The following is a 13609-nucleotide window of genomic DNA, read 5'->3' on the forward strand; positions in this document are numbered from 1 at the left end:
AGAGCTAGAGATACCCGAACTAAAGAATTCTTTCCTGCCTTTTGTCTCCCTCCAAGAGAAGAAGACAATCCGATGTCAATATTTGCAGCAGACTTTTCAACACAACTCCCAGAATTATCAGGCACATGAAAACTTGGAAACGCTACTGGAGCTGGATTCGACACTGGCAAAACAGGAGGAACAGGATAATATTCTCTACCTATTCCTCTTTTAACAACCAGATTCTTCTTTGCCATCTCAATATGCAAAAAAGACTTCAACTTGATATCGAAAACCATCTCCTGAAGGGCAACCTTGGCAGCAACTGCAAATTTGACATTAGAGAAAAGAGCAAAAGCCTTAGGCTTTTCACCCTTATAGCTCACTTGCGAGACTTCATAACCAGGGAGCCATCTCAACAAATTTTGCAGCTCTCTCTCTTTGACATCTTCAGGTAGACCCGAAATGAAAATAGTACGAACCTTGTCTTGATGAGAATGATGAGATATTGGAGAAGACGATGCTGTGGATGGTGGAGGAGCATGGACCGATGGTCTCTGCTGGTGACAAGGATCGATTCCAACACCCTCCATATAATGAAAACCCAGTGACCTGACAAGAAATCCCGACCGCTAGTCCGGCGAAAATATGCTGTGACTTCAACGAAACCGTCAGAATAAAACGGGATCGTGAAATATGTGATGCCGGCGAAGAAAAGAAGGACGAAAATGATGAAGAGAGTCCGACTGTCGAATCTTAGCCGGTCAAAGGCAGAAAAACAGAGAAAGGCAGCGACGCTAGGATAGATGGGAATAGATCGCGATTGTACGACGAGCCCGATGATATGACGGTGAACCTACGACGGCCGGAGGCGAAAGTCGGTGAAGGACGGCGTTTAGATCTGCGCCGAATGGATTATTTTCTCATAAATCTAATCTCAAAAATAAAATCAGAGTGAGGAAACGATCTTTCTGGGTAAAAATGGCAGCGAACGAATAACGGAATGTGGCGGCGAACGGCGGAAGTCGGACTGTAGACAATAGACGTTGTACAATAGACGACGAACGCGATGTATAAAGATGGCGGGCGGTTATGGTTGAGATGAGATGAAATGATCGATGAAAAAAACAAAAAGCACCTTGAACCAAGAGAGAAGCGGATACGACTCATTTATCTAAAAAATTTTGTTTCTCAATTGTTTTGTTTTTCTTGGTAGGAAATGGAGGAGAGAGAGAAAGTGGTGAAGCACATGTGGGATGCGTACACTAACAGCTGTCGGATCAGATTAATGAGGTTTTGGCAAGAGGCGTTTGAGGCTGGCTACGAGGAGTTGACCAGTGATGTGCCCGGGGTTAGAGAAGACACAATCACTGAGATCGCTAAGATGTCCATACGGTCCGTGGATCTTTACCATCCTCGCATCCAATCGATTGTAAGAATTTAGGGTTTTCTTCCTCTGTAAATTAATTATTTATTTTTCGTTCTTATCGTTCTTATCTTAGTTTTTGGTGATATAGAATAAATGTGGCTATTCAAGCATTAATGATGCTCCAATTTACGCCATTGTTGGCTACTTTGCGGTCTGCAGACAATAATTATCCAGTTAGAGTGTTTATCTTCATTTTCTTCCAAGAAAGACGTATTAAATTTGGTTGCTAATCTTTTAGAGTCCATGTGTTCCTGATTTGCCTTTCTAGCTAATTTATTTTTCTTATTATCTCTATCAATTCTGTTGGTGGATTAAGAATTTTTTTTTAAATAATGTATTGTACCTCTTGGCCTCGATTTGTAGAAGAGATCAGTTCCGAGTTTTGACAAAGCTTTAATTAATCTTAATCTTGGGCATATTAAGTTTTAGAGTTTGAACCCGTTTAAGTGACCTTTTCCATGGTGCTGTGAGGATGCTGGAATGTTTCTCTTGACAGAATTTTATAAGGGGATAGCCGGATAGAGATGTAAGATTCGGTGGTTCATCTATTATTGAATTCTTTGGTTCGAATGAGTCAAGTAGAATGAATAAGTCGATTGAATTAGATCAATGGTCAGTAAAGTTTCACATGGAAAGGCATTCAAATAGATCTGATTAGTTCAATGAGTAGATATATCCCCTCAACCAGTTTGACAGTTGGAGCTTATAATCTGAATTTTACATGATTTCTGAGCTGAAGACATTCCTTGGTGCTACATTTTACAATGTTTTTAGGGAGACAAATAAGGAACAGGGGTCTTCTCCGATTATTCTTCCGATCATTTGCATTTTAATTCAATGAACCATGGGGATTTTCTGGACTTGAGAACCAGTTTATCTAATGGAGTATGTAGAGAGAATGTGATCACGGGTAGAAAATATCGAGTGTGATTGAAATCCTAGATTGTTTTTTTTACCTAATTGACTATAGTGAACAATCTGCAAGATCCTGCCCCAAGTTTTCCTTCTCTTGCTATCGATGTTTTCATCATGGTTAAAGCTTAATGGCATCAGGCATCATAGAAGAAAGACTTATTGCATACAACGATTCATAAGATGGATATATCATATCCTTTTGGATTTGATTGTATAAGTAAAATTGCAGTTTGGAACAATTGAAGGAAACAAGCTTATTATAGAAATAGTAACTTCATTTTATATTCATTATCTGCTTGTTTACACTTGTTACTTTGTAGAGTGAGACATGCATGAATTTTTGCAGTGGCCATGAGACTTTCTTTACCATTTATGTTGGCAGAGTGCAAGAGAACCGAGGAAAAGTCTGAAACAAACCAGCATGGACAGTTAGACCCACAACTGGAAGTGATCAATGAATGATGTTTACCAAGAATGCCGAATCTGAGGCTTCAAAGTTGAAATCTTTATTGCACTTTTGTACCTCTGGGTTTGGCTGTGTGCTGCCCAAGTTTGTGAGAGGTAAAACTGATGATTGGCAAAACCATATAATTCTTCTCAAACTATGTATTTATTTAGGTAGGTTCTCAATTCTTCCTCTTCTTCTGTCATGATCTTTATTCTTTGTTCTGTGTGGTAAATCTGGATAATCAAACCTTTAAAGCTCTCAAGGCTTTAGAACTCGGCAGTGATCTGATTTTGTTATTATTTTAAATATGATTTTGTGGTGGTGTTTAAGTAGGGTTGATGTTTGGTAATATTTTTTTTAACTAATACTTTTTTTAGTAGTGCAATTAAAAAAACAATTGCCTCCATTAGTTTTGAATATCATTTAGAAAATTAGAAATACACAATACAAATAAAAAAACTTAAAATTGGAACCTAAATTTTAGAAATTAATTTCTATTACTGTGAATATCTGTCATATGCAACTTTTTTGGGTTTGAAAGTCGTAGGCTGGGCCTTGATTCGCCGTTGCTTAGCCAATCCAGCTGTCCACAACCAACGTGTGTGGCACTTGCGTAATATATTTAAGTTCCAGTGGTATTCTTTTAATCTTCCTGATATTTTAACTTCAAGTGACGTGGCACAAATTTACAGGTCCGTTCTGTTTGTGCCTGCGCATTTTCTCTCGTGTGCCTAAATATATGTAGAAAACAAACACATCCGCCTACCATCTTCACCGTCCATTTAATCCACCTCACCGATCCGTGTCTTCGTCAATCCAACGGCTTTCCAGTCTTCCAATAATTCACGAAACCACTACTTTACCTCAACCCCCCGCTCCCTCGAACAAAACCGCACCCTTAGGCCTTAACCCTAGCCAGGAACAACGAGCCCCAATGGCCCCATCCTTTCCCATGGAGTAGAGGTTCATCCCCTCTCGACGCCCATAAATACACGTCTCTAATAATAAGTGGAAAAAAAATTATACAATAACAAAAAAACAAAAACCAAAGAGAGAGAGAGAGAGAGAGAGGAGGACAGAGAAAATTGAGATTGGGATTTTCTCTTCTTTTTAATTGTATTTGCAAGGGTTGGGGACTTAGGAAGAATTGGATCCGTACATCTTAAAGGAAAAAAAACTTTAGTGTTTAAGCTGTTTAGACGGGTTGGATACGAACTCTCGGTCTATCAGAAAAAAATAGGGTTAGGGTGTCGTTATTGATGGACGAGATCTGGGAGAGAGCGGTGGAGACAGCGCTAGATGGACACACCGACCGCACGGCGACTCGGACCTTGACACTTGACGGTGCGGTGAAGTGTGTTCAAGGTCGACTCCCGCCGCCTAGTCTCTTGGAAAAATTTGAGAATCTTGAACACCTTTCCATCGCCAACATAGGGGTTTCATCCCTAGAACAGTTTCCTCGTCTACGAAATCTCCAGAAGCTTATCCTTTCTGATAACAGAATAGCCGGTGGACTTGAGTTCCTCGTTGAAGCTGGCCTTGACTCGCTTCGAGACCTCGACTTGTCCAACAATCGGATTCAATATATTGAGGATCTTGCCCCGCTTGCTCAGCTTAAGCTTGTTTCGCTCGATCTTTATCAGTGTCCAGTTACCAGAGTTAAGGATTATCGTTCTAGAGTTTTTGGTTTGATTAAATCGTTGAAATATTTGGATAAAATGGACGCTGAGGGGAATGAAAGGCCGGAATCGGATGAGGAGGAGGAAGATGAAGATGAAGAGGAGGAGGAGGATCCAGGGAGTGGGGAAATCGATGGAGAGGATCGGCCCAACAGAATGAATAATGGGCATAGTAAAGAAGAGGAAGGGATTGCTGATGAGGATGAAGAAGATGATGATGACAGTGATGCTGATGAAGAAGAGACTGAAATTGGTAGAAGAGTAAATGTGCAGAGCCATGAGGCCAACAGGTTTCGTATAGAGCAAGTAGGGAGAGATGATGATGAAGACGACGAGGATGACGATGATGAGAATGTTTCAGATGAGGAAGTTGATGATGATGATGACGATGAAGAGGAGGAAGAAGAAGATGTTGTGGAAGGTCATGAGATTGGGGGTAGTGATGACGAGGAAGATGGGGTTGAGGATGATGACGAGGAAGAGGTGGATAATGATGATGTAGATTTTACTGAGCCAGGGAGTGCTAGGGGTTTGATGAGCACAGAAGGGGAGATTGATGGGCATGAACATGGAGAAGATGATGGGGATGATAATGGTGAGACTGGTGAGGAAGAAGAGCAAGGTGTTGAAAATGATGAGGAATTTGATGATGAAGAAGAGGGCGAAGAGGAGGTGAGATTCCTTTTACTCTTAACCTAATTGGTGTGTTTTAGTTTCCAGTTTTTCTGACTGTTTTTGTCCTTAGCAGGTGTGAATGTTTTTTTGATTGAATTAACCATTTTAGAATTTTCAGGAAAAGAAGATGCCGATCTGCCATGGCATGGCTGTGCTTTTAACTTTACAATTTGTTCTTGGCCTTATAATTAATTTTGCAGTGTGCCTTTGTTTCTTTGAAACATCAGGGAGGGAACAAAATGTGTTGTGCTTCTGTAATGGTGCCAAGATTTTCCTGCTATAAATCTGTCTAGTTTTCTTGTTAGAAAATCATATATGTAGTTTACGATTTCCCCGTGGAAGAGCTCATATACACAACATTTTAACAATTTATGCATGCTTCATTGATCATTTTGGTATTTGTATGTTTCGCTAATGTATTTAGTGGATTCTAGGTTAGTTTTTAACTCTTTTTCTCATTTACTCTTATTTATAAGTGCTTGCACGATGAGAAATTATGTCGAAGCACAATGGTCTTAGATTTTTAGCTTGATGGAGGTTTCTCTAATGTTTTTCTTGAATCCCTTGAGACATGTAGCTCATTGGCTCTTTCGTTGAACTGTTGGTTTTTGTTTTTTCATATTCTCATTGTCAGAGAAGGTGAATTGGGGTTCTTGTCTTCGAAGCGTGTTTTTATCACTTTCGAACTACTTTACCATGATAATATACTTGTAAAGCTGATAAGCATCTTTGAAATGCAATGGCTGCTTACTTTATGAAGTTTCTGTAGATTTATCTTGATATTCAAGGTATCTATGGGGATTACATTTATTGTATACATTTTTATCTGTTAACTTTTTTAGTTTCTCTCAACCTATCTGCCTATTTGACAATCTGCACATTGCATTCTTAGTGAAGTTGTTTTTGCTCATGGATTTAGGAACTTCTTGTTTCTCTTTTGAAAAAAAAGATATTGGCATTTTGTGTATTTTTTTGTGTTGTTACAGTAGTTTTAGTTGAATTATTCGTTGTTACTGTAATTATCTTGATGTTTTGGAGGACGGAGAGAGAAATAGAAGCTGGCTAATTGCAGTGCCATCTTAGATTATACGATATTTTGTTTTCAATACAATGCCTTTTTCTTTAAAGGGAAAATTTAGTTCAATGTAATATTTTCTGCTTTGACGAAATAATTGAATTGAGTTCTTTGTGTAACTCATATTTTGGTGTATGTTATGGCAGCAGGATGATTATGGTGAAGGATACCTGGTTCAACCAGTGGGCCAAGCTGAAGAACATGATGCCAGAGGTAGTGGTATGGAGCAGATGAATGAAGAAGAAGATGCAGAAGAGGAGGAAGAAGTTGAAGATGATGAGGAAGTGTTGCCATCGTCTTCACAGATTAAGAGAAAGAGAAGTGGCGATGCAGAGGAAGACGTGGATGATGATGATGATGTTGTTGAGTTCGCAAAGTCATCAAAGAAGCATGGTTAACTTTTTTTTTTTCCCGAATCCGGAGTTAGATGTTTATGTTAAAAGCTTAGAAAAGCTTTGGAACAGGGGGATTTGATGTTAAAATGATAGTGACTGTTGTTGTTGGAACCAAAACATTCAAAAAGTCGTTAGCAAAATTTGTTCCTCCCGCTGGGCTTTTTTATTTATATAGCCGTTGCTATTTGTTAATTCAAATGGTAGTTATGATGGGTTTACCCCCAGTTCGGACTCGGATCGGGAGTCTACTGTTTTTGTGTTTGGCGGAGCGGAGGGACTCGGTGGATTCAAAGGTTTAAAACCATGTAGATATTGTAGTTGTTATAATCAAGCAATTGGGTGGGTTCAGGCAATTTGACCAGATCAGTCTGTACTTTATCAGCACACATGTCCATTGGGTATCAGTCACATGGGATGGGATGGGACCTTTCACCTCCGCATCCTGATTGACAGTCTTTACTGTGGATGGATTGTGATCAACGGTGTGATTACAATTTTCGATAGGGTGCAGCCGCTAGCTACTCGGTTGTGCAGTTAGAATTGTGGATACGCAAAAGCCGAAAACTAGTTCTGGGTTGCTTAATTGGGCCTTTTAAAGTTATAGAGAGTGCTTCACATTTTGGTTGTTTTGGGCCAACCCACTTCTATTTTGTACTTTTTTTTTCATTGAATGGGCAGTTTGTTGATTGTAAATAACTTGCATAAATATTGAAGTTTCCCTCTTTTTTTTCCTGTACTTTCTTATTGTGATTTCTCATAAAACATTCTTCTCCCAAGTTTAAATAATCTAATATCACACGACAGACGTCAAACAGACCTATCCGTTTAGTGCGAACGAATAGGGCGAGTCAAGTAAAAAAATCCGGTTATTCAAACTGACTAGTTGTATTTTGAACTCGAACTTAACTTGAAAATATTTTGAGTTAAGTCGAGTTATTCGAGTTTCTATGCTAATTTTATTATAATTATTATGGTAATGATTAATTCTAATATTTTTGACTTTCTCTAATCATATATTTCATATTTTTTTCACAGTATAATGTTATTTAATATATAAAATAAAATATAAAATTATAAAATATATTTATAATATTATAATTTCCTTTATTTGAGGGTAAAATATTGATGAGGGTATAAAAGAGTCAATGAATTGATGTGAAGAAATAATTTGCAAACAATTACAGTCAAAAGATCAAATTGGGTAAAATGCAATGTTAAGGATCTAAATGAAAAGGATACCACATTTTTAGTTAAAATATATATGAATTGAAGTTACATATGTATTATGTGGTGGTATATGAGCATGCGGTTCAAATTTGGTAAAAATATAATTAAAATAAAGGATGAATTGAAGAAATAAAAAAAAATATAAAAAATTGATGAACTAAATTGAAAAATAGAAAACTTGTTATCGAAAAGAGGAACTAAAAGTGCATATGGTTTCTACTATGGTTTAAGAGCATGTGGTTTAAATTTGATTAAAAGTAAACTTAAAATGAATGAATAATAAAATCAGAGACTAAATCATAAAACTGTCAAAATACATAGTTAAACTTTCAGTTATTCGAGTAACTCGAAATTCCAAATTTCAATTTGACTCGAATTCAAAAACTGAATTGATAATTCAAATTGACTCAAATAACTCAAAATTAAAAAAAAAATCGATTTTTCGAGTCGAGTTTTGCTCGTTCCTACCAAAGACTTTTGAACCAGCAAGCGACACACCTCGAGTATCCGTTTCAACATCGACTCTCCTGAACCTCATACTCCAAGCATGTTTCAATTCATCGTATAGCTCTGTTAAGATCACCGAACAATTCCTTGAGCTTTGTGAGAAACCCAGAAATTCACTTACCTTGGCCTGTTGGCCATCTCTTACTATACCGCTGAAGCAGCATCCCTTCTTCTGTCATCGTCCTTTATCGCTTCATCACCGATACCAACCATAATCTGCTCCAACCCTTCTTCATTAGTCCTATCCTTTACGCGTTTCATCGCCCTAGTAACACTGGTGAACCTGGCCGTTCAAGAGAGAGCGAGATTATGTTCCAAACAGAGCCAATTAATTACACTCCCCGTTTAAGGGCTGCAATGACTTTTCAAAAATGTTGAGGGCTAAAAACACCATTTTACCAATTTTATATTATGATAATAACAGGTCAAATACTTATGTTAGTCACCTATTAGCCAAGAGCTGTAGATTTAGTTTTCATACTATAATTTATTCAATTTGAAAACCTGTACTTTTGAAATTTTCATTTTTTTTTGTCTCGACTCAAATAATAGTTATGGTTTAGTTCTTGTTCTTTAATCATCATTTTAGTCCTTGTTAATGCAAATTTTTTGTATTTAATTCTAGTTATCTAATTTGATCGTCTTAAGCTCCTATAATTTAGTCATATTGTCCACGAATTATTTGGATTATAACTAAAACTTGAAACATGAAAAGTGCAAGGGCGAAAGTTGACCAAATTATAATATATAGACTAAATTCACAACTTACACATAGTACATGGACTGATGATAGAATTTAACCATAATATGTCGTTTTTTTTATCTTAATCACTATTAACTTTCGATAACTACATTCACCGTCATTATTACTTTTAATCTCATCACAATTAATTATCCATCACCGAAGTGAACCGTTGGATCAGAAAATTCCAAAACCAGCAGAAGACGTGAATCTGGTAAAGACTAAAGAAGGAAACATGTTAAAACAGTTAAAATAAGAAGCCAAGATGGACTGAAGCAGATATGAAGCTTCATGGATTTTCCGTATAAATCACCATTAATGGGTTCCCTTTTACTGTAACTTTCGATGCTGCCTATTAATATTACTTCTTGTTCCGTACTAAAATGTTTGACAATTTTGTATGCTGCTTCGGAGAAGTTTCCTCCAAGCATAGCTCGCCATCTTGCCTTTGCTTTCTTCATTTCCACTTCCAAAACCTATGTTTAGCGGGAGGAATGTTAATCAACAAAGCGTTTGATAAATTGTTCGCAAATCGTTCTTACGATGTTTATTTATTAAATCAAATAAATTAGTATGAATAAATTTTTATATTCATTTAATAAACGAACAAACACGAATAGAGGTGTGTTCGGTTCCTCTATGTTCACGAACAAACTCATTATAAAGCTTGTTTATAAACTCGTCTAACCGATTCTCTTTTTTTCTTTTACCTTTTTAACATTTTAAATATTGGTGAAAGTAAAAACTAAGTTAAATACAAGACGAACTTTGAGATTGAATATGTGAAGTCTAAAGAGCTTAAGGTCTACTGTCATAATTTTATTATTTTTAATCATATAAATAAATATGTCGACGAACATATATGGTTTGCGAACCTTAAATGAATATATTCGTGAATGTTAAACGAATTAAACAAAAATACTTTCGAACATAAACAAACGAACACGAATCGAACAATAACAACTTCAAAAATAAACAAACAAACTCAAACACAATTATTAGTTTAAACTCGATTCATTCACACTTCTGACTCAGCCGGATTTATGATGAATTGCAGACATGAGTATATATCCTATACAAGTATGTTTTAATATTTTATTTTTTTAAAATATGTTATCTTATATCCATGTCTAGGTATATAATCCACCATGGTTAAAACATCCAGTTAGTACTGGGAGGATCTGAGGAACTGTGTCGTGGGGTAAAAATCAGGGAAGGAGTACAGAGACATTTATAAATGTAGACACCAGGGAAGGTACCGATGGAGTGAAGTCATTACTTTTCATATTTTTTTTTCTCCCATGTTGTGAGCTACTGTATTGGTACCGGAGAGTGATAAGAAGAGAATTGAGTGAACTTAAAGCTTCAAAAAGAGATTCATTTGAGCTGCAAATTCGTAGAATAGATGGATGGAATTAAGGTTAACAGAAGATGGTTGGCAATCATGGCATGGAGAGTCTTTCTGGTTCTTGTGGTGATGAGCAATGTGGGGATAGCAGAGAGATTATTGAAAGACAAAGGGAACCGACATGTCCCCAAAGAGACAGTTAAAACACAGGGCTTTCTTGTTAGAGTTGTCAACTTCCTCTGGCAAGGTGAGAAGTCTGGCTATGAACCTGTCTGGCCGGTAAGTAAAGCCGTCAGCCGATTATCTTATGCAACTGTTAATTCTTGTCAAGATTGTTGAGTTTGATGTATATGAATTTAATCATTTTTGGAGCAGGAGATGGAGTTTGGTTGGAAAATAGTTGTGGGATCGATTGTCGGATTTCTCGGTGCAGCGTTGGGCAGCGTTGGAGGCGTTGGAGGCGGTGGGATTTTCGTGCCGATGCTCTCTCTCATTATCGGCTTTGACCCGAAGTCATCCACCGCCATTTCCAAGTGTGAGTTCATGCATCAACATTGCATGATCATGACATGATTAACATTGTAAAACTCGATAATTTATGCTGATTGTTTAGTCTTTAGCACTAATCACATGTTTATAACAAGGATTTTTATGATTGAAGGTATGATCATGGGTGCAGCTGGATCAACAGTATACTATAACCTGAAACTTAGGCACCCAACCCTGGAAATGCCCCTCATAGACTATGATTTGGCATTGCTCTTCCAGCCCATGCTTATGCTTGGAATCAGTATTGGAGTTGCTTTCAATGTCATGTTTGCTGATTGGATGGTCACAGTTCTGCTCATCATCCTCTTCATTGGTAATAAGAATTAACACCGTATTTCGAGTTCAAATTCATTTGTTCCAAATTTCGGTCTACGAAAATTTGTCTATGCCAGGTACATCTACGAAAGCTCTATTCAAAGGTATAGATATGTGGAAGAAGGAGACAATGACGAAGAAGGTATAATTTCCCATTGTTCCTTCAGTTTTCTTTGGATTGCTTCCATTTGGCATAACATTATTTATGAGGATTTTGATATTCTGTTTTCAGGAAGCGGCTAAATCCAAAGTCGATGAGTCCAACCCATCCGGTAAGTGCTGTAAACCTTAAGTACTATAGAAATTATCTCAAATGGATTATGCTGAACTTGAGAATTGCAGATGGAAGTGCACAGGACTATAAACCACTACCAAGTGGCCCTGGAAACCAGCCAATTTATGAAGTATGTTCAAGAACAGTTCGGTTTTCATAGAAGTTAGTCTTTGTCATGATTGCTTATTATTGTTATGTTCATTTCAGGTATCTCTGCTGCAAAACATATACTGGAAAGAGGTACTCCTGCTCGTCTACGTGTGGGTCGGTTTTCTTGTTGTTCAGATAATCAAGGTATGCTAATATTGTGCATGTTACAAGAACAATTTCGATGATCTTGTATCTTTACATAGTCTACATGTTTGTTTCTTCAGGAATATCTTCCAACCTGCTCAGTCATGTATTGGGTTGTGAACTCTTTGCAGGTAAAATATGGAATAAATTCTTAAGGCTATTTTACAGTATGATTGATCCATGTTAATGCCTTGAAATAAAAGCTTAAGAAGCACTGGTTTACAAATCAGAAAATCTAGAGTTTATCGGGGATAAAAGCTCTAGACTCGATCGTTATTGCTTCGTTTTCTTGTTTTAATAGATACCCATTGCTGCCTCTGTGACACTCTTTGAAGCCGTAAGCCTATACAAAGGAACCAGGGTGATTGCATCCAAAGGAAAGGAAGTCGTAAATTGGAAGTTCTATCAGGTTCTTTTATACTGCTCTTGTGGAATTATAGCCGGTATGGTTGGTGGCCTGCTTGGACTCGGAGGTGGCTTCATCTTGGGGCCTCTATTCCTTGAGCTAGGAATTCCTCCTCAGGTACCTTTAGTACTACTTTCATATAGTTTATTATCAGACAAATTGCTGTGGTCCAAAAATTTCTGGTCCAAAATTACTCTTCAGCCTTCATAGTATCCGAATTCGACATAGTAACACACACATTCTGCAGGTAGCTAGTGCGACATCGACGTTCGCAATGGTATTCTCGTCCTCGATGTCAGTTGTACAATATTATCTTCTCAACCGTTTTCCTGTCCCATACGGTAAGTGGCGATATCAGTGAAAGTTTACTATTATGATAGGTTTTTACAGCAATATCAGTGAAAGTTTCAATGTTACCTTGTTCTTCCTCTGCAGCTGCTTATTTTGTTCTCGTGGCAACAATTGCTGCCTTCACCGGCCAGCATGTAGTCAGAAAGATTATTGCAGTCATCGGAAGAACATCGATAATCATTTTCATACTCGCTTTGACGATCTTTATCAGTTCAATCAGTTTAGGTACAACGGCTCCTCGATTCCTCGAGGCCTTACAATTTACCTTGCGAAGCAAGTTACTTAAATTTGAACCTCTCAAAATGCCAAGATCCTGATCCCGTTTTCCTGAACTTTGTTACAGGTGGAGTTGGTATTATTGATATGGTTGAGAAGCTGGAAAATGGAGAGTACATGGGATTTGAAAACCTCTGCAAGATATCATGACTTCTTCTGTTTTCGTTTTGCCTTGTTATAGGTGGAATTTTCTCGGTAGAGAACAACATCATCATCCACACTGCATTTAACTTTCAGCCCATCAAAATCAAGTATTTTGTCAATTTTTTTACCTAAATAATTTGGATTTTTTAAATGTGTTGTTCGGGCATTGATTTTCTTGTCCACTGTACGCAAAAATTTTCTTCAGCTGAGCTTATTTATTGGTTTCCTCATTTTTATTTCTTCATATGAAGTTTTTTTCCCTGTTGTTCCTAATTATAAACAAACCCTTTATATATATATATATATATAATATATATATATATATATATATATATATACTAACATTACTTATAAAGCAAAACTTAAATTTGAAGGTAATTACTTGTTAAGTAGGTTCGAACCCATAATTTTCATAGTATTAAACGATAAAAACATAAAATTTCTAGTTTTCTTTTTAAAAAAGAAATTGTTTTTACTAATACTATATAAATAATGAATCTGCTTTTGGCTTCATGGTTGTATCCAAATTCCATTCATAAAATTTTGATTTAAATTGTAACCCTCAAATTTTGAACTATTAG

General features: G+C 36.9%; 2 protein-coding genes across 3 annotated transcripts; both read left to right on the plus strand.

Annotated features, from left to right (window-relative positions):
* The first annotated feature begins 3823 nt into the window (after positions 1-3823).
* Positions 3824-6763, plus strand: LOC120153080 (acidic leucine-rich nuclear phosphoprotein 32-related protein-like). Of its 2 annotated transcripts, none has more exons than XM_039165088.1 (2): positions 3824-5122; positions 6347-6763. In XM_039165088.1, exons 1-2 carry the CDS (start codon positions 4031-4033, stop codon positions 6596-6598), a joined length of 1344 nt encoding a protein of 447 aa, XP_039021019.1. In that variant the 5' UTR covers positions 3824-4030; the 3' UTR covers positions 6599-6763. The 2 variants fall into 2 exon arrangements, with proteins under 2 accessions (XP_039021019.1, XP_039021020.1); XM_039165089.1 differs by having other exon boundaries at positions 3831-5122; positions 6350-6763.
* Positions 6764-10472: 3709 nt separating this feature from the next.
* On the plus strand, positions 10473-13272 carry LOC120153079 (sulfite exporter TauE/SafE family protein 3-like). Its single transcript, XM_039165087.1, has 12 exons — positions 10473-10698; positions 10795-10954; positions 11081-11281; positions 11361-11425; positions 11516-11555; positions 11626-11687; positions 11765-11851; positions 11932-11982; positions 12153-12374; positions 12505-12598; positions 12693-12833; positions 12952-13272. Exons 1-12 carry the CDS (start codon positions 10477-10479, stop codon positions 13032-13034), a joined length of 1428 nt encoding a protein of 475 aa, XP_039021018.1. The 5' UTR covers positions 10473-10476; the 3' UTR covers positions 13035-13272.
* Positions 13273-13609: the final 337 nt, after the last annotated feature.

This window comes from Hibiscus syriacus, unplaced genomic scaffold (genome assembly GCF_006381635.1).
Source record: "Hibiscus syriacus cultivar Baekdansim isolate YM2019G1 unplaced genomic scaffold, ASM638163v2 tig00111098_pilon, whole genome shotgun sequence".
Taxonomy (NCBI): Eukaryota; Viridiplantae; Streptophyta; class Magnoliopsida; order Malvales; family Malvaceae; genus Hibiscus; species Hibiscus syriacus.